At 30.2% G+C, this 20,918-nt stretch overlaps 3 protein-coding genes and 1 non-coding gene across 4 annotated transcripts; 3 read left to right on the forward strand and 1 right to left on the reverse strand.

Moving 5' to 3' along the window:
- Window positions 1–3,876: 3,876 nt before the first annotated feature.
- LOC107951495 (sedoheptulose-1,7-bisphosphatase, chloroplastic) lies at window positions 3,877–7,230 on the forward strand. Its single transcript, XM_016886568.2, has 8 exons — window positions 3,877–4,149; window positions 4,254–4,376; window positions 4,459–4,644; window positions 5,291–5,372; window positions 5,450–5,671; window positions 5,742–5,842; window positions 6,678–6,749; window positions 6,864–7,230. Exons 1-8 carry the CDS (start codon window positions 4,036–4,038, stop codon window positions 7,143–7,145), a joined length of 1,182 nt encoding a protein of 393 aa, XP_016742057.1. The 5' UTR covers window positions 3,877–4,035; the 3' UTR covers window positions 7,146–7,230.
- A 748-nt stretch (window positions 7,231–7,978) lies between these two features.
- Window positions 7,979–9,013, forward strand: LOC107889668 (uncharacterized). The gene is made up of 2 exons (XM_016814220.1): window positions 7,979–8,011; window positions 8,507–9,013. The coding sequence occupies exons 1-2, from the start codon at window positions 7,979–7,981 to the stop codon at window positions 9,011–9,013; spliced, it is 540 nt and encodes a 179-aa protein (XP_016669709.1).
- Window positions 9,014–16,850: 7,837 nt separating this feature from the next.
- On the forward strand, window positions 16,851–19,575 carry LOC107951488 (laccase-22). The gene is made up of 6 exons (XM_016886557.2): window positions 16,851–17,012; window positions 17,092–17,243; window positions 17,326–17,570; window positions 17,654–17,782; window positions 17,867–18,787; window positions 19,237–19,575. The coding sequence occupies exons 1-6, from the start codon at window positions 16,866–16,868 to the stop codon at window positions 19,365–19,367; spliced, it is 1,725 nt and encodes a 574-aa protein (XP_016742046.2). The 5' UTR covers window positions 16,851–16,865; the 3' UTR covers window positions 19,368–19,575.
- An 822-nt stretch (window positions 19,576–20,397) lies between these two features.
- TRNAR-CCU (transfer RNA arginine (anticodon CCU)) lies at window positions 20,398–20,470 on the reverse strand. The gene has a single exon. It is a non-coding gene; the product is annotated as a tRNA-Arg (tRNA).
- Between the last annotated feature and the right edge of the window lie 448 nt (window positions 20,471–20,918).

The following is a 20,918-nucleotide window of genomic DNA, read 5'->3' on the forward strand; positions in this document are numbered from 1 at the left end:
ATAAAAAAAGATTGACAAATTTAAAGTGTCACATACAATGTTTTAATAACTGAACTGATTAGACCAATGGATCCCGATTCAATCAGTTCTATCTGTTCAATTGCTAAATCAACAATAATTAACTAAGTAATTAAAAATTTATAAATTTTTTTAAAATTTATTAAATTGATTCAACTTGTTTTCGAATCAATCAGTTCAATCCCTTATTTGAGTCAATATTTTGGTTGGTTTTTGGTCCATTCGGATTGACCTACCAATCCAGTTATATTCCAAGAACATCGATCATACTATCAAATCTTGATGGAATCAAAATTCATGTACCAAAATTGACATAGTTTTTAAGTCCAGGGTCAAAAAAAAATTATATTATCCCTTCATAAAAGAACTAAATTGCTGGATGGAGTACAAGTTCAAAGATTAATATATATAAATGTTCAAGGATCAAATTGTGAAAAGTTACTAAATTCAGGGACTAAATGTTATTATTATTTGATGCAAAAATATCATTTATGGGGCCCACCATCTTAATCATGCATTGCAGAGAACCCACCAATAATGTTGGAAAGAAGCCATATTGGTGATATTTGTTTGGTAGTCAAATTGATTCTCAATCTAGTTGGAAAGATTCAGCATTTATATCCTTTAAGATATAACAGCGAATATAAATGGAAATTTTGAATTTTATCTAATAATTTGTGTATATAAAAATGATTTTTTTAATCATACCCTTTCAGATTTCGTGACGAAAAATTCGACTTTTTGGATTGATTTGATTTTTTTTTATTAATTTACGGATTATAATCTAAAAAATGTACTTAACCAAATCAAAGCTCCAAAATCAATATAACTGATCTGATTTAACTGACTTTAATTATTGAGCTTAAATAATATATATTTATTTTATATCTTTAATATATTATAAATAATTAAAAATATATTAAAATTAAGTAAATTTTTTGATCGGATCGATTTGAAAATTTAAAAACCGATAATTGACTAAAATAATCACTCAAACCGAATCCATAACTGAAAAAACCACACAAACTGCCCAAACTAAAGCCGACTAAACCGCTTGAGTTAGGTTTCTCAGTTTTAACTGAAAATTACTCTCCCCTATTGCTTTAGGATAATTACTAAAATATTTGAAATTTTTGAAGTTTACCCGGAACTTGTTTGTATAAAGGATTTTTCTGATGATATCATCTCGAGTTCCGATGGGAGGTTGGACGGATTTAATTGTTTAATTAGTCGGATTGGGTTTAAGAAAAACTTGTATTATCCCGAGATAATTATCAAAATATTATTTTTTTATTTATAATATTAGTTTAAAGTATATGATGATAATAAAAATTATATTAATATTTGCTCTAGCATAATTATACCTAGAAAATTATTATGGTATCGTTATAAAGTAATAAAGAATTAAAAATATTATTCTATTTCAATAAAATTTCAAAAAAATTAAAAATTGTGGTATATCAAGTCAGATCGGGTATAAATTTATTTTTTCGAATCTAGTTCAAAATAAATAAATTAATATTTAATTTCGAAAAGATGAGTTGTTTGAGTAATTTCCAAACCTTCAATAAAATCATTTCTGTAGTCTTTGATGACCACCCATCCCCCGAGGTGAAGCCATGAATTTTAGTATTGAGATGTGAAAATAAAATTATAAATTTTTGGGAAACTGAAAATTTTACTTAAAAAAACTTAGATTAAATAATGAATAAATGTAAGGGATTAAAAGTGTTATTATCTAATTTAATCATTTTACGGTTTATGTTCGGGGTTTATGGTTGTCTCTCTTAATATTATTATTTTCAAGGCTCGAACCCTATTCTTTAGATCATTTTTAGTTTATGTTATTTTAGATTTAAAATCATTCTAGATTTAATTTATCTCGAACATTTATTATTATAGATTTGAGTTTTTTATAATTTAAATAATTTTTTAATTCGGGTTGAATGGGTTGAAATTAATTTTTTTCAGTAAATCAAAATTGAATCAAGTTTAGATTCAAATTAATTTGATGGAGTGGATAAATCTATTTTGAACAAGAGGTCGAGGACGTGGAATAGAGCATCTTTTCTTGGGTTTTCTTAGGTAAACCCTAATCCCAAAACCCAATCAAATTGGTACTATTTTGGCTCAAATTTATGATTGAAGCCTAAATAATATAAACGCCCAAATTTTAGTGACTTCCAAAAACTTAAAAAAAAAACCCGAACTTAAAATATATTATAAGTTTTTGTATTTCTTTTATAAATTTAAAATTTAGTCATTAAATTTTTATTTTTAAAAATTTAGTTATTCTATTTTTTAAATTATAAAATTTAAGTTTAACTATTAATATTATTTTGTTAAATCCAAGTCCATTATAATTTTATTTTTTTTATTTACATTACTAAAAAGTGAGTATTTTTTAGTTTAAGAATGTCACGCTAATAAATTTAACAAAAAATTGAACCTGAATTTTCAGGAATTTACTCTCTACTTTTTTAGTTTAAGAATGTCACGCTAACAAATTTAACAAAAAAAATTGAACCTGAATTTTAAAATCTAAAAAGTAGAGAGTAAATTCCTGAAAATAAAAGTATAGGGACTAAATTTTAAATTTGTGAAGAGTATAAGGACCTATTTCATATTTTAACCTAAAACTAAAATGCAAATCATCCATTAAGTGAAGGTTTAATATCACCTACATATATAATCCAACTTAATTTTCACTAATTTGGTAAAAATAAAAGAAACTAAGATTAAATAGAACTCTAATGTGATACTGTCTATATATAGTTGAACATCACAAATTAAGATTGAGTTTGATACCATAAGATCAAAGTTAGGTTAAATTATGTTGTTAGTTCTTGTGTTTTTATAGAATTTTAGATTTAGTCACTGCATTTTAAAAGTTAAAAATTAAATTATCTTACTTTTTTTAATTTAAAAATCACACTCCAGTCATTAATACAGTTAATATTTAGTCACTACATTTTAAAAGTTAGAAAATTAAATCTTCTTACGTTTTTCTACCCTGGTCTTGAACTTTTTTAGGTCCATATTGTCTCAAAATTTGACAGAATTTTCCAATTTGGTCCCAAATCTTGAATTTTGTCAAAGTATGATGGTGTCTCATTCCAAGATTGTGCCACATCATCACCAAATTGAAAAAAAAAAGTTGTTAAGTTCCAAAATTAATGTGCATGAAAAAATATTCAAGGACCAAGGTGAAAAGAATTACTAAATTCAAGGACTAAATATTGATTTATCCCTTAAAAAGTTATTAAAAAAAAGGCACATTGTACAATGAATGAAGAAAATGGTGATGTAAGCGTGGTCCTCCCCATGCTAACATCCTTACATATGCAGAAACAGTCAGTAAATTTAGCCTTCCCTTTTCCAAGTTGCAAAGGCCCCTTAGCCACTTAGCACCAATTTATAAAGTTCAACCAGTTAAATCATCGATTTTTAGTTTAATTAATTTGATTATCAGTTTAATATTAATTAATTAATTAAAAATTATAAAATCGGTTTAATGGATTCAATCGCTGATTTTTTATCGATTCCAAATGATTTGCTTAAAGACCGGTTCGATCCCTTTATTCGAATCAATATACTTACCGGTTCTTGATTCAATCGATTCAATCCGATTGTGGCACTATTTAAACAATATTTTATCAACAGTTAAATTGGTTAAACCATCAATTTCTGTTTCAATTAATTTAATCATCGATCTACTAATTAATTAATAAAACCTAAAAAAATTATGCCAACTAATTATTCAAACATCACATTTTATCAGCACGCAAAGACAACCTTCCTCTTATCGCATATCTCTCTACAAAAATATAAGAACCTTAGCCACACAATAAATGTGAGATTCTAATTTCACCATAGCCTAACCCATCCCTTTTTCTCCACCACGTGTCATCACACAATTAACTACTTATCTTCTATCCTACTCATACACCCTCAAAGATTCATATCAAAAGCTTCTTCTCTTTCACAGCTCTAAGAAGAAAACCCACTTTGCCAAACATGGAGACTAGTGTCACGTGCTACGCTCGTGGGATTGTTCTTCCTGGTGTCTCTTCTAAGCACTCCTCGGCATTAGTCTCCCCTCCATCCACATCTCCTTCCTTCAGCTCTAAGGTAGGTACATACATACATACATACATGCATGCATGCATACATACATACATATACATGTATGGTCTGTTTTAATTCACTATACTGGTATATAACATGTATTGCAGAGCCTTAAAACAAGTTCACTATTTGGAGAATCATTAAGGGTTGTTCCAAGGTCATCATTGAAGGTTTCAAAGGCAAAGCACACTACTTCACTAGTGACAAAATGTGAAATTGGAGAGTCTTTGGTAAGTTTAAACATATATTAAAAATTCTTCGATCGGTCTGTATCGGTTTACAAGATTCGATTTTTGGGGGTTATTTTTGTAGGAAGAGTTTCTCACAAAGGCAACAACAGATAAGGCATTGATTAGATTAATGATGTGTATGGGTGAAGCATTAAGAACAATTGCTTTTAAAGTTAGAACAGCTTCATGTGGTGGTACTGCTTGTGTTAATTCCTTTGGTGATGAACAACTTGCTGTTGATCTACTTGCCAACAAGCTTCTTTTTGAGGTACCAAATACGATATATCTTCGGTAAAATGATTTATAGTCCCTCTCAATTTCGAAATTGAGTAAATTTATCCCTCTCAAAAAACTCAATGTAATTTAATTTCTCGATTTCGAAAGTGAGCAACTATGAGGGCAATTAATCACAATGTTAATGTCTTCCATCAATTGTACATAATTTTAATTGGTATAATAACAAATTTAGTCTTCGATGTTTACTTATTTTGTCATTTTGGTCTTAGTTCTAAAAAAATTAAATAATTCAGCCTCGATATTTACACATTTATACAAATATTGTGGGATAAATTTGTTAAATTCAGCCCAAACTGATAGGATATGTAAACTTTGAGAGCTAAAATTGTTATTATATCAATCAAAACTATATGCAACTGATGGAAAATATTAATGTCATGATTAACTGTCATTAGTTGGTCACTTTCGAAATTGACAGGGATTAAATTGTTCTAATTTTTTTGAGAGGGACCAATTTGCCCAATTTCAAAATTGAGAGGGATAGAGAGGTTTTTTTTACCTATATCTTTATAGTTTATATATTATATTCCAAGTGTTTGATAAAATTACAGAGTGTAAGGGATGCCCTTTTCTAGAAATTAATGGTATTTTTGTTGTTATAATCCATGATGTTTTAGGCTTTGACATACTCGCACTTTTGCAAATACGCGTGCTCCGAAGAAATTCCCGAGCTTCAAGACATGGGAGGACCTGCTGAAGGTCTGCAAATTTTTTAGTCCCCAATGGTTTAACTGAAACTATATGTGTGGTCATAAATTTATCTCTATATGAAATAGGTGGATTCAGTGTTGCTTTCGATCCGCTCGATGGTTCCAGCATTGTCGATACAAATTTCACCGTAGGTACCATCTTTGGTGTTTGGCCTGGTGATAAGTTAACCGGTGTAACGGGGCGAGACCAAGTGGCTGCCGCGATGGGAATTTTCGGTCCTCGAACAACATATGTTCTCGCACTTAAGGACATCCCTGGCACCCATGAATTCCTCCTCCTTGATGAAGGTAACTTGCATTGCAAGAAACAGCATTTAGTATCAAAATTTGATCTCTAAAATATTGCATTATATATCAGGAAAATGGCAACATGTGAAGGACACTTATGAGATTGGTGAAGGAAAAATGTTCTCCCCTGGAAATTTGAGAGCTACATTTGATAACCCCGAATATGACAAGGTTCGATTATGTTGCTCTGACTTTTCATTTTTCTTACAGTACGTATATGACACATATTTGTATATGAACTAAAAGTTAATTGCACCAGACATCCTCAAACTATAATTTTCATTTTAAGTTGGCCCTTAAACTTTAAACATTTTAATTATATTCCCAATCTATTGATACTGTGTCAATCAGGTCTTTTTATTACTGAAATAGTTAATTTAAAACAGTTAAATGATACGTCAAATATTATGTGGCATGATCTAAATTAAAAATTTTAAAGAAAATAGATGCTGTAAAATTTTTGGTTTTGAGGTTCTCGAAGCTTTATCGTCCATTCTTTTTTTTACTTGTCTTTACTTTCAAAATTTTTGTTGCAATGTTCTATTATTCTTTAAAATTTTCATTTTAAATTATATCACATAAAATTTGATGTGTCATTTAATAGTTAAATTAACGATTTTAGTAATGGTAAAGTTGCACTTTGAACCCCCAAAAATGATAAGATTTTAATTTAGTCATTTAAAAAATTATAAAGATATTAGCTAATACAAGGATGAAATTGCATTTTAATTCTTATCAAAATAACTTAATTCCGACACCCCCCTCTCCCCAAAAAAAGTTTTTTTTGGCTTCATCATTGAGAAGGACCTAATTGATATAACTTTGATAGTTTGGGGATGTATTTAGAACATTTTGAAGTTTGAGGATCAATTTAGAATGATAATATTAGTTTAGAGATATATTTAAAACATTTTAAAGTTTGGAAATCAATTTAAACTGATGATATTAGTTCAAGGATATCTAGTGTAATTAACTCTGAAACTAATTTATGCTCTTTATGAAACAGTTGATCAACTATTATGTAAGAGAGAAATACACATTGAGGTACACTGGTGGAATGGTACCTGATGTCAACCAGGTATTAACATCCCATACTTCTAAAACACATTAATTTTCATCATAATTCATATTTTTTTCATCAAATTTAAATGATTTAATGCATATTTGTTTTGGGTTTTTTTTTACATTAAAGATCATTGTTAAAGAGAAAGGAATATTTACAAATGTGGCCTCACCATCTGCCAAGGCCAAGCTGAGATTGTTATTTGAGGTAGCACCATTGGGGTTCTTGATTGAGAAAGCGGGTGGTTATAGCAGCGATGGGCAAAAATCGGTGCTTGACAAAGTGATCGAGAACCTCGACGATAGGACTCAAGTCGCGTACGGTTCTAAGAACGAGATTATACGGTTTGAAGAAACGTTATACGGATCGTCGAGGCTTAATGCAGGGGTCCCTGTTGGAGCTACTGCTTAAGCAACAATGTTTTTACTTTTGTTTGCCTTTTCAAGACATTTTGTTTTCGTTGTACCTTAATGATCTCAAACAAAACTTTTAAGTATTTTCCATATAAATTTTGTGAAATAGTGTATTAAATGAAATGAAATGCTTTGAATTAGGCTTATTAATACAATAAGCCCTTGAAATTTACAAAGAAAAAGTTAAGTCCCGGCCTCCGAACCTTTTGTATTCAATTTAGTCTATGAAATGACAATATTTACTCGCGGGACCCTTTGACCAATGTTAATTGTTAATAGACATCACGTAGTTAACAAATGTTAATGTGACGATCCATGTCAACATTGATTACTGATGTTACGCCAATTAAGAAATGAAATGAAGGGGTTCCTTGATATTTTTCTGATATAAATTTTGTGAAATAGTGTATGAAATGAAATGAAATGCTTTGAATAAGAATTGTTGGTACAATAAGCCCTTGAACTTTTAAAAAAAAATTAACTAAGTCCCTCCAAATCTTTTGCTCCTAATTGAGTCTTGAACTGACAATTTTGACCAATAATGACTGTTAAAAACTAACTACAACGCTAACATGGCCGTTAATAGATATCATCTCAACCAGCACATACTGATGTGATAACTCATATCAACATTGATTGCTGATGTGGTAGTGACACATCAACAAAAATAAAAAATTTTAAAAAATATTTTAATTTAAAAAAAAGTATACTACGAACTTAGACAAATTGTTGTCTAGGCTAATTTGAATTTGTACAGCTTGGTGTGTAGATTCATTCTAGAATGATTAACAACATAAAAAAAATTATAAAAAATAAAATTTGTCAAGATAAATGGCTTCTTTTAATGGTCATATTAGCGTTGCCGTTAGTTTCTAACGATCAGCATTGGTCAAAAGGTCTCACAGGTCAAATTATCAAGCAAAACCCAATCGGATGCAAAAAGTTTGGAGGGACTTAATTAAATTTTCTTTTATAAAGTTTGAGCACTTGTTGGACCAATGAGCCTTTGAATTATGATGCCATTGCAGTGCCAATGCATCTCTCGTTCTTCTACGAAACTTTCGAACTTCGGAGACAGGTCGAACATCGAAAAAGTACAAGAAATGAAAATTACTAAGAATTTAAGCATTGGACTTAACTCCCATATGCATAGCCTTATTGTTGATATAATCAAAGGAACATACCTGCCAAAGCTTGACACTATTATAAACATTAGAATTGCAGACTATTACATATACAACATTTTTGGGAATCATAAATCCGAACAACATCGATAACATGGTAAGCATCGTGTGTTTTTTTTTTTTTTGCCCTTCGATTCATATCATTACATGATCTCAAGTTTCAACTTCGTTGCAGGCCGTCGAAACCGAGGGAAAGAAGCGTAAATGGCACGGATCGGTGAGTGGGATAGTTGATTCACCACTTGACAAGGTTTGGACCATTGTTTCTCAATCAAAAAGGTTATCACAATGGATGCCGATGGTCGAGCAGTGCATAGACTTAGTAGGGGACGAAGGTGTTCCTGGGTACGTTTGTCTAGTTTCTGGCTTCATGTTCCCTCAACAAGATGGAGAAAGGTCGTGGATAAAAGAGAGGTTGGTCACAATGGACTTGACATCACATAGTTATGTATACAAAATGGAAGCAAGCAATGTGGGATTAGATGGATCTATAAATTCCTTGAAACTTATAGATTATGGAGATGGGTCAACATTGGTCAATTGGTCATTTGAGATTGATCCTTTAGAAGGTACATTTGAGGATAACATCATTGATTATCTTGGATTTCTCTATAAATCTTGTATTAATAGAATCCAAGGTGCCATTGAAGATGCTAACAAGAAAGTGTATGAAACTTGTTGATTAAATAATACTCTAATCAAAATTCTCATAAAATAAAAATAATATTTAGTAAACAAAATTACATTAGGAAATTTTATTAAAGATACACTATAAATCTTATTGATTAATATGTTATAGTTTTTAATTTAAAATTTTAAATATAATTTAAATCTCGAATGTTATTATAGGTGTCTCGAATATGGTTATAAATGTATAACAACCACTTTTCTATAACATAAATAAGATTATTATAGAGAAGGTTAACTATGTTCTTGTATGCATTAACACTACGTGCTATTGAAGTTGTTAATAACAAGAAATCTATTAAACTTGTTCATCAATTAATGCCCTATCAATTTCTCATAAAATTGCATGTTTTGGTATAATGTCAAATTTAGCTTTTAACGTTTATATTTTAGTCAATTTGACCATTATTCTTGTCGTAACCATTTTTTTTGGAAAAACGAAAACGACTTAGATTTTGAAAATGAAAATGAATAGAGGAGTCGCCACCAATCTTTTTGATGAGGTGTGATCGGATCACCTTAAATTAATCATTTTAATAAAAGTCAAGATTTACTAAAACGATAATTTTTGGTCTACAAAAAATCAGAAAACGAGTTCGGGAGTCGGTTACGCACGAGGAAGGATTAGCACCCTCGATACGCCCAAAATTGGTACCTAGTTGATTAATTAATGTCTTAGTGTTGAAAATTTGAAAACTTGAAAGAATTTAAAATACGATCCCTCTTTGTAAAAAAGGCTCAAATGTTAAAGACCTTCTCGTCTCGAAGTAATAAATACCATGTCCAGTAAGTTAGGACACGGCATATCGAACTTTGAGAACGAGCTTGCCTTTATTTAAAAAAAATTCGTATATTTTAACCCCCTTTTAAAAGGATATTCGGTTGGTTAGGGTAAACGAGAAAAATCGAAACCCAATAAGTTAGGGCGCGTTTCCTCGAATTTCCAAACACCGAATATTGCCTTTACTTGTGAAAATCTTATTTCGAGCTAACAAAATGTCATACCCGGTAAGTTAGGGAACGATAGCTCGTATCCCCGAGGATAAGTATTTTTCAAAACTCGTATTGCAATTTAAAAGAGTATTTCGTATTTAGGTTAAATGAGAAAAGTCGAAACCCAGTAAGTTAGGGCACGATTGTCTCGAATTACCAAATACGGAATATTTACTTTTACGAAAGAATTTTTATTGGGTTGGATAAAACCTAAATTCGTGATGGAATGAGAAAAAAAATGCATAACAAATAAAAATCGATAATCATAACAAGATAAACATGAACACAAAGGTGAACGAAAACGATAAAAACAAAGATAAAATAAATGCGTCAAACGAATAATAAGTAAATGAAATAGTAAATAAGCTAAAAAAATATTTGAAATTAAGAAAGAACTAGTAGTAAACGAATAAATATTATGCAGAACTATTTAAGGAATGATAGTAATGATAATAATATTAATGGTTATAATGCAAGGAATAAAATCTTTAAATTTGAAATGATGTAAAAAGAAAAAAATAAATAAATAAATAAATGATATGCAACGAATGAGGAATAAAAATAAAATGAGATAATTTGAAGAGTAATAGGTAAGGATAATACAATAATATAATAGTAATAATAACAATATAAAAATAGCAATGATAGTAATAAAAAATAATATATTAAATAATAGCAAATAATAATAGTGCTAATAGTAATAATAGTATGAAAAATATAACAATAGTAAAATAATGATATTAATACCTAAATATAAATATAGATATAATATCTAAAATATAATAATAATGAAAATATAAATACATAAGAAATATAAATAGATGAGTAATAGGAAAATAAACATAGATGAAAATATAATAGTCATAATACAATAGTAATAGTAATTACAAAAATGATAAAATAAGATAATAATAATAATAATAGTCGTAGTAGTAGTAAAAATATAATAATAATAATATATTAAATAAAAAATAATATAATAGTAACAATAATTTTAAAAAAATGATAATAGTAATAAAAATAAAAATGATGTTGATAATAAAAAACCTAAAGTTTAAAAACTATATAAAAGTATATAAATAAATAAAATAATAACGAGAGTAAAAATAAAATACGGTTATATAAAGAAAAATAATGAAAATAATATAATAAATGGAAATATAACAACAATAGGAATAGATAAAAAAGATTAGATAAATAATAGTAGTTTTAGAATAAGAAAATAAATATAAATAGGAATGTAGTAATAATATATCAGATTAGTCTAATAATAATAACCAGTAAGTAAATAAAAAAGGAAAATAATAGTGGCAATAATAATATTAAATTGGTTAATACAATAATAACAATACCACATAAGTAAAAAGAAGATATAATAATAATAATAATAATAATAATAATAATAATAATAATAATAATGTGAGTAGATACGAAAAGAAAATATATGATGTAATAATAATAATATAGAATTAATTTGTCTAATAATATGATAATAATAATGATAAAACTAATTAAAAGGCTGAAACTAAATGAATAAAAGATTTAATTGAAATTAAAGTGAATTAAAAAGGTATAAATTGCAAGCAATAAAAGGAAATAGGTTGATAAGGACCATAATATCATTCTCTGAAAATAATGGGGACTAATCGGATAAATATCCTTGGTCCCTATGTGCGCAATTTTTTCAATGGACCAAAATGAAAAACAATTAAAAATACGGGGTGAATTTAAGAAGACAAAAAAGGCTAGATTAAAGTAACTCAAAATGCGGAGGGATCAAAAGGATAAATAACCCTTTTTAAACAACAACGGGCGGATCCTGAGTGGAGAGGGTTGGATCGGGTCGGGTCACCTCAAAACGACATCGTTTTGGAGTGTTTTGCAGCTAAATGAAACGGCGTCGTTTCGGTAGTATTATAAAAGGCCAAGTTTTTGCAAAAAACTTCATTTTCCTTCTATTTTCTTCAAAAAACCTGAGAGCATCCTTTGGTCCTCTCTCCTTCCCCTCTGGTCCGGTCACCGGATCGTCCCCATCTGCCACGCCCGGTGGCCGGAAATCCAAAAAAGGGTATATTTTTTTATTCTTTTTATATATTCGTGTATGCTGTTTTTTAAAATATAAAATAGAGAAAGATATGTATGAATGGGTCCGAAATAAGGAAAAATAAAAAGAAGATGGATAAACCTTCGGCTCGAAATCTTTGGACTGCCTTCTCTGTTTTTTCGCTGCGACTTTATGCTTATCTTCGGATCTGTTTTTGTGTTCTGTATTTAAAACCAAAATGTTGTTCTTATTTCACCAATGCCGAATGTTACAAATGGTAATGAATTCAGCCTTTTATAGGCGTTTACAACTTTCTTCTTGTTCTGTTTTTCTTGCAGGAAAATGGGCGGTGGACGTGACAAGGGCGATGGAGCAGACGTCGGTGGTGGATGGGACAAGGGTCAAAGGCGGCTAGGGTTTTTAGGTTTCTTTTTCTGATTTTTGTTTTGTGTTTGGGTTGGGGCTTTGATTTGTTTGGGCTAGGGGTTAGTTGGTTTGGTTTAGTTTGGGTTTTAGGGATTAGAAAGTGGGTTTGGGGCCAAAATGGCCTGTACAATTCTTTTTTTTATTAAATTTTTCTGTCAACTTTTTAAATGGAGTGAAATTGTTTTTTTTTCTTTTTAATAAAAGTGTTGATTAAAAAATTAAATTTTTAATGAAATTGGTGTGGCAAGCCGCGCGACAATCCATGTATAGTTTATGCTGACATGAGACTATTTGTCTTACATGTCACATCAAAAAATAATTTAAAATTTATAAAATATTCAAAAAATAAAAATACAAAAAGTTCATAAAAATTTTAAAAATTTTTAAAAAATAGCATAAAATAGATGTGAATTCCCATGCAGACTACCATGCTTATAAATTTAACATTTCAGTCACTATTTTCATTAAAAAATAGCAATTCAACTCGTTTTGAAAGGTTTGTGGTCAAGTTCATTTTTTTTAAAGATTGAAGTTAAATTTAGCTTACAAAAAATAAAAAAACCAAATTGATAAAAAATATAAACATTGGGGACTAAATTTGATATTATACCCCATGTTTTTCTAGGAAAACAAAACATGTTTTTCATTAATTTTATGGGTTTTTCTTTTTGGGGTCTGAAATTGTCGGTAAATTCAGTTTTAAGACAAAGCCAAACCCACATGGAATCTTGGGACTCTTACAGGTTTGGGGGATTGATCTATTTAGGTCAAACAAAATGCTCAAAAAACATGAAAAGTACCAAAACATTCAACCTAAAAATAAATTCATAAATTAATATTCTATGGAAAGTTGTGCACTACCAGCTTATCTAATTCAGTTTCCTCAATAATTCTTTCCATTTTCAACCATGTAAACTTAGTTACTTGTACTCGGGTGTGAATCGGGTGTGAATCGGGTGTGAATCTTATACAAGGATTAGATCTATCAATTCTATCCTAAATCCGATCCATTCTAATTTAACTATAAAAGGTCAAAACCCCGAATCGCAAATTAGAATGATCTAAACTAAAAAAAGTTAAAACATTAAATGAACTCTAAACCCAAAATGATCTAAAACTTAATTTTCGAATTAACATGATCTAACTTGACCAATTGACAAGTTTAATATGAGTATATCTTTTAAAGGATTTTTCAATATATTCAAATACTCGTACCCGAAAATAAATATGTATTCAACATAAATATCGAAAATATAATCAAATTTCTGGGTTGTTCATAGAATTTTGTTAGGATGTCAAAAGCAAAACATTCTTTCAAAAGAAATAAAAAACTGGAAAGACAATGCATATCCATCTTCATGGAAATGGAAATAACTCATTCTTTAAACTTTTTTTTTTAATATTTCTTTTGGTTTTTAGAGTATTTAAATCAACCCTTCATTATCTGCTTACCAAAATTATTAATTTAATCAACTATCAATTCTAGTTGTCTTTAAGGGCAAGGATCCCCAACCAAAGAAGATGCATTCATCACCTTTAAAACAAGCTTTAATGTTTAATTTGATATATAAATTTTTTATTACTATCATAAGTTAGTGTTTTAGTTTAGTTTTAATGTCATTTTAGTATCTGAAGTTTTCAATTTGATACATGAGTTTTTTTTAGTCCTAATTAAATATCTGGGTTTAGTTTTAATGTTCAAGTTGGTATCTAAGTTTTTTTGTCTCAAATTGGTACTTGATTTTGACTTCAATATTCACTTTGGTACCTGAGTTTTTCAATTTGATATTTGAGATTTTTTCAATGTTCAATTTGGTACATGATCTTTGTGTATCCTAATTAAGTACCTATATTTTTTTACTAGAGTACACGCGTCAAACATTCATCAGCCATAAGATGTTGTTTGGTCTAGGTACCATATTAAAAATTGAAGCCAGACTTAAGTATCAAATGATATATTAATCCAAAATTTTATTAGTGAGAAAAATGTGGGGTTTACCAAAAAAAAAAAGAGTAAAAAAACCAATCAAGTTGAAAAAGAGATGAGATTTGAAATCAAAATCCAGGCAAGTTGAGCTGTTACTACAAAGTGTGAAAAAAATAAAAATAAAAATTATTATTTTAAAAAAAACCCATTTTATTAAAATTCTCAAAGTTTCTAGACAGCTGACCAGGCCATTCATTCATCATTTTTGAAAGCCATTTCTCAACTATAAAGATTATCTTTAAACTCTCAACATCAGTAATATTTATACACATATATATGTTTATATAGAGACCATTACCCACCACCATAGTTGGCTATTTCATGCATATTTGCTTGTATTTTGTACTCTTCTGGAAGGTCTGCTGATGTATACATATGGGGCCATTGCCAATTATAAGACTTAAAAGAAGCATTCATGGCGAGGCTATCGATATTCAATGATATTTGTATGTCTTGATATCGATGTATTTTGATAAATAATTTAGAGTCAATTTTTAAATAATTTTTATATGTATAGTCTAACTTTAAATGTAATTATAAAAAAATAGTTAAGATAAATAAAAAATTAAAAGTGGATTTAAAATATCAAAACCTCGTATTAACCACTTATACAAGCTGGTGTTGATTGGAACGGGCCGTAATACATCAAAATTCTAACCAAAATGACACTTAAACTTTTTGGTATTGGTTTAAAACTAGAACAAGATGTACCGATGTTGTATTGACTACTATGATTTATTGTGCATACAATAACTTTTATTGATAGATAATTTTAAAATACAAACATATTCAACCTATCAAAATAGAGCACGTTGTTATTTTATGTCAAAAAAGTCATTTATAGGTGAATTGACGAGGACTTGAGAGATATTTTAACCAAAAAATTAGGAAATAGGGCTAAACTTTTTTAGTTTTGATATTGGTTGGGACCTAAAAAGCATTTAGACCAAAAGAAATTGAGGTTGCAGGGGTCAATTTGTCCAATTTCAAAATTGAAACGGACATAAAATGTGTTTAACCCCTAAAATTTTGGGGCGGAGGATGGGGCGGGGCTCAATTTGCCGAATTTTAAAATTGAGAGGGACCTAAAAGGTCTTTAACCCTAAGAAACTGGGGGGCTCCCATTTGTCCACGTAGTTCCGTGTCTGCCCGTACGTACACAATTGATTGAACTCAAAATATCTCCAAATTATAGTTTATATTTTAAATTGGTCCCTAAATTTTAAAACATTCTAACTGGATCCTTAAAGTATGAGTATCATATCAATCAAGTCCTTCAATTAGCCTTCCATTAGTTTAGTCATTAAATACCCATTCGGATATGATTTAGACTATATTTAAAACACATTTATACTACTATATAGCTTTGATCTAACGTATTAAAAAAAAGATAGTGCCATTAAAATTTAAGAACGTTATTGGTTTTTAACATGCCAAATTTAAGTTATCCATGTAATAGATACAAACATGTTTAAAATTTGATCTATTTGCTTTAAATATACTCCACGTTAAATCTAAACTAATATTTAAAGCCCAAACTGACAGAAGGACCTAAATGACATAAAATGATGGACTTTTGGTGCAATTAACTCGAAAACTTACATATATAATAATCCTTAGGATAAAATATGCCATAAGTCCTGTACTCTTCATAAATTTGAAATTTAGTCCTGTACTTTTATTTCTAAGAATTTAGTTCCACTACTTTTTAGATTTCAAAATTAAAGTCCAACAGTTAACACTGTTGAGATTATTTTGTTAAATTCAAATTCATTACGTCCTTTTTTTAGTTATATTATTACTAAGTGAGTATTTTTTTTAATCTCAAAATGTCACAACAACAGATTTAACAAAAAAAAAACAGTGCTATCAATTAGACTTGAATTTTAAAATCTAGAAAGTAGAAGAACTAAATTTCAAATTTATGAAGAGTATAGGGACTTATGTCATATATTAACCTAATAAGTAAATTTACGCAGATACATGGGGCCATTTCCATTAAAAAAAACAACTGAAATAATAAACTATATATACATTTGTTATAACTAAAACAGAATTGTATTTTTATCAACAACTTTTGAACTTTAAATGTTGTAAGAAAACTACATGAAACTAGAACATCATTTGTAATGAACAAGGAAGAATTTTAAGGATACACACATTGCAGAGATTTTAAGTTGTGCAGATGGGAAGTAAGTTTCAGACATAATCCAAGTATCAATCACTTGAAAATGGCGACAACCTTTGAAAGAACATACGATGACTTTGAGCTACTACTTTGTGTAACATCCAAGTAAACTTTGTGTAACCTGTCATGGCATCTTCTTCATTCACCTAACCAGCTAAAACGACATTGCATCATTGGTGATTTTGCTATAAAAAACCCGGTTTGCAGCCATGGTTTCTTCTAAATTTAAACAAGACAAGAGGTTAGAGACGAAAGCAGCTGTTTTAAGTATGGTTTGTTGGGTTCGGACATTGTTGTTTATTTCTGTTTTGGTTCCTGCATTTGTGGAGTGCCGGATTCGGCATTACCATTTCAATGTAAGTAAATTTAGGTGCCGTGTTGAGTTTACTAAACGTGTTATATCCGTGTCATGTTTACGAGTTATGTTTGATTCAGGTGGTTGTAAAAAATGAAACGAAGCTTTGTTCGACCAAGCCGATTGTGACCGTGAATGGGAAGTTTCCGGGACAGACACTTTATGCTCGAGAAGGCGACAACGTGCTCATAAGGCTAACTAATCATGTTCAATACAACGTTACAATCCATTGGTAAGCAAGTTTTATAACAGAAGTTTTATGGAACTTTAGTGAGTCTACAAATTGTGGAACGTTATTCGTCTTGATGTTGTAGGCATGGGGTACGGCAACTTCGAACCGGTTGGTCCGATGGACCAGCATATATCACTCAGTGTCCAATTCAACCAGGCCAAAACTTTCTTTATAACTTCACATTAACAGGTCAAAGAGGGACACTCCTTTGGCATGCACATATTTCGTGGTTGAGATCGACTGTGCATGGTGCTATTGTTATCTTGCCCAAAAAAGGTGTACCTTATCCGTTCCCGAAACCGTATAAGGAAAAAGTCATCGTATTAGGTGAGTTTCAGTCATTCGGGTCACGTCGAAGCTCGTTTTGCATGCATAGAATGTGTTAATAAGATTAATTGCTGATATTGCAGGGGAATGGTGGAAAGCGGATACCGAAGCCGTGGTGAACCAAGCAATGCAAACTGGTTTGCCTCCGAATATATCAGATGCACACACGATTAATGGCCATCCGGGGCCAGTTCCTAACTGTTCTTCCGATGGTATTAGCATTAGACCATATACAATCCGTGTTCCATTTGATCATAATTGTAAAAATCGTAATTTCCTTCGATTTGTGAATGCAGATGCATATACTTTACATGTCGAAACTGGGAAAACCTATCTACTTCGGGTCATCAATGCCGCGCTGAACGATGAACTCTTTTTCAAAATTGCAAACCACAATCTAACCGTTGTGGAAGTCGATGCGTGTTATACGAAACCCTTGGAAACCGATACATTATTTCTCGGTCCAGGACAAACCACAACTGCACTTCTTAAAGCAGATCAAGGCATTGGCAAGTACTTAATAGCTATATCTCCATTTATGGACACTGTCGTTGCGGTCGATAACTTGACCGGAATGGGATACTTACGATACAATCACACCCTTGCCTTTACACCAACTACCTTTGTTCCCATCCCTGCCGTAAATGCAACACCCGTGACATCGGTTTTTTCTGATTCTCTTCGAAGCCTTAATTCGAAACAATACCCTGCCAACGTCCCTTTAACCATCGATCATTCACTATTTTTCACCATCGGGGTCGGGATTAACCCTTGCGCCACATGTTTTAATGGTTCACGAGCCGTAGCAGCTATTAACAATGTATCCTTTGTCATGCCAACTACAGCAATCCTTCAAGCACATTACTACGGAATAAATGGCGTTTTCACCGATGATTTCCCAGCAAAGCCGGCAATACCGTTCAATTATACCGGCACTCCACCGTCTGGTATACAAACGATGAATGGTACCAAGGTATACAGATTGGCCTATAATTCAACAGTTCAACTTGTGATCCAAGGGAACACTATAGTAGCACCCGAGAGCCATCCAACCCATCTTCACGGATCCAACTTCTTCGTAGTCGGTAGAGGGGTTGGAAACTTCGATCCGGATAAGGATCCATTGAAATTCAATCTTGTCGATCCGGTTGAACGGAACACAGTAAGCGTACCAACTGCAGGGTGGACTGCAATAAGATTCAGAGCAGATAACCCAGGTAACATTAAAAAATTTACAAAATGCTTTATTTTTTTGTTGCTATCAAATCTTAAGTAATAGTACCATCCCTATATGTTAAATCAAAGAGCAAACTAGTCATTTCTACTGTTAAATACTGTCCTGATTGACGAAATAATCAGATAGTTATATATGACATGTCACATGTACCTTAGACTCACGTACATGATCCAGTTTTTAATAGTAAAAATAGATAAAATTTTTAACAGAAACACTAATTTACTCTTTAATTTATCGTGCAAAGACCTCCATAATAATTTTATCTAAGAAATTGCATCTTATTTTTTGTCATTTTTGACATTACTTGCATAGCAAGCAAGGTCTTCATAAACTGTCAATTCAGCTAGCTCTAACAACAAGCAACCAAATTTTCTTTAAACAAAAAAACATGTTCCATGTTCCAACACTATGCAATTGGGTTTTTTTTAGGGATCTGGTTTTTTCATTGCCATTTGGAAGTTCATACAACATGGGGACTTAAGATGGCATTCTTGGTGGACAACGGAAAAGGACCGAACGAGTCGATCGAGCCGCCTCCGAGCGATCTTCCGAAGTGTTGAACTGGGTTTTAAGACAACTTTGAGAATCAAAGTTTGAGGTTAGAGAGGAGAATCAGATGCTGAGTTAGAAATGTTGAAAAAAGATAAGTAAAGATAATAAACAGCAGATGATGAAAGGGTGGTTGTTGTTTTCTTTTTTGTTCATTTTAAAGATTAATTTTAAGTTGTATAATTTGAAATCCTTGTAATAAGCTTTCATTTTCAGTCATTTTGAGTTTTTGGTGGGGTGGATATATATATTTTTATATATATATATAGTTTGAGTGTATGTAATGCATGTATATATCTATAAGAGGTTCCAATTAAAATTTATGATGAAATTGAAAGTTTGGGAAATTTGGAAAGATAGTATTATTTTAACTATTTTTCAAGTATGTTTAATAGTTTAGTTTTTTTTTTTACCAAAAGAAAAAGAAAAAGTAAAGAAAATCAATCCGAATTTTATATTTTATTTAATTCATAATTTTTTAAAAATTTGTATGATGTAAAATCAATTATTTTATTTTTTAAGTAGTGAAAATAACTTAAAATACTGTATGAAAGTTATTTTTAAAAATATATATGAGTTATTGATTATTTTTATTTACTTAAAGATAATTTTTTAAAAATATATTGAGATTTTACCCAAAAATGTCCAAAAAATCATTAAAATGCTGTTAAAATAAAGTAAAAAGAACTCAAAATTAATATGAAAACTGAAAATTAAATTGAACCAAACGAAATTATTATAGATGGTTAAAATCTGTCTAAATTGTACCAATAAGGAAAAACATGAAACATCAAATGAAAATTCTTAAAATTATTTTTATTTAAAAGATAAATTTTAAATAGTATTTATAAAAAGATATTCAAACTTTACTTAAAAAATAAAAAAAAGTCATAAAACGAAACCTATTTTATTAAACTAAAATAAAAAAAAAACCTTGAAAATAATTTGAAAACTGAAAATTAAATTAAATCGAAATGGACAATTAAAATCTAAGCGAAACGGACCTAAAAAAAAAAAACCCAAAAGGATTTATGGTTAGAGCGCGCCAAATAGGGGTCGAACCTATGACCTTCTGCTTAGGAAACAGACGCTCTATCCACTGAGCTACAGGCGCTTTAACGACAAGGGTGCGTAAAACATAAAAATAACTAATAGCTAGACAGGCTTTTTTTTCCCATGAGTTCTATGAAAAATTAGTAAAATTGTTTATTTCCTCATTTATTTAGCAAATTAGTAGAGTTGCAGAGGGTGAGAGGTGAAGTCGATACCTTAGGGGACCGACTTCAGTATATCAAACCAAAAACCCTACATTGTGCATGCATGCACACTAAAGGAGTACATGAAGGTTGGGAGATACAATTTTCTTGTGCATGCATTTTGAGAGGCTAAAAAATGTAGATGTTAGGTCAGAAGAAAGCTGTTAGGAGATGATGGAATAAGGCAGAACGTTATTACATGTCATTATGTTATTGGTTGTTAGTGCCACATTAGTATATTTTAACACGGTTAATCAGGTACATACAAAAATATTAAAATTGACTTACAGTGTACATGTTTAGGTA

This window comes from Gossypium hirsutum, chromosome A10 (genome assembly GCF_007990345.1).
Source record: "Gossypium hirsutum isolate 1008001.06 chromosome A10, Gossypium_hirsutum_v2.1, whole genome shotgun sequence".
Classification (NCBI taxonomy): domain Eukaryota; kingdom Viridiplantae; phylum Streptophyta; class Magnoliopsida; order Malvales; family Malvaceae; genus Gossypium; species Gossypium hirsutum.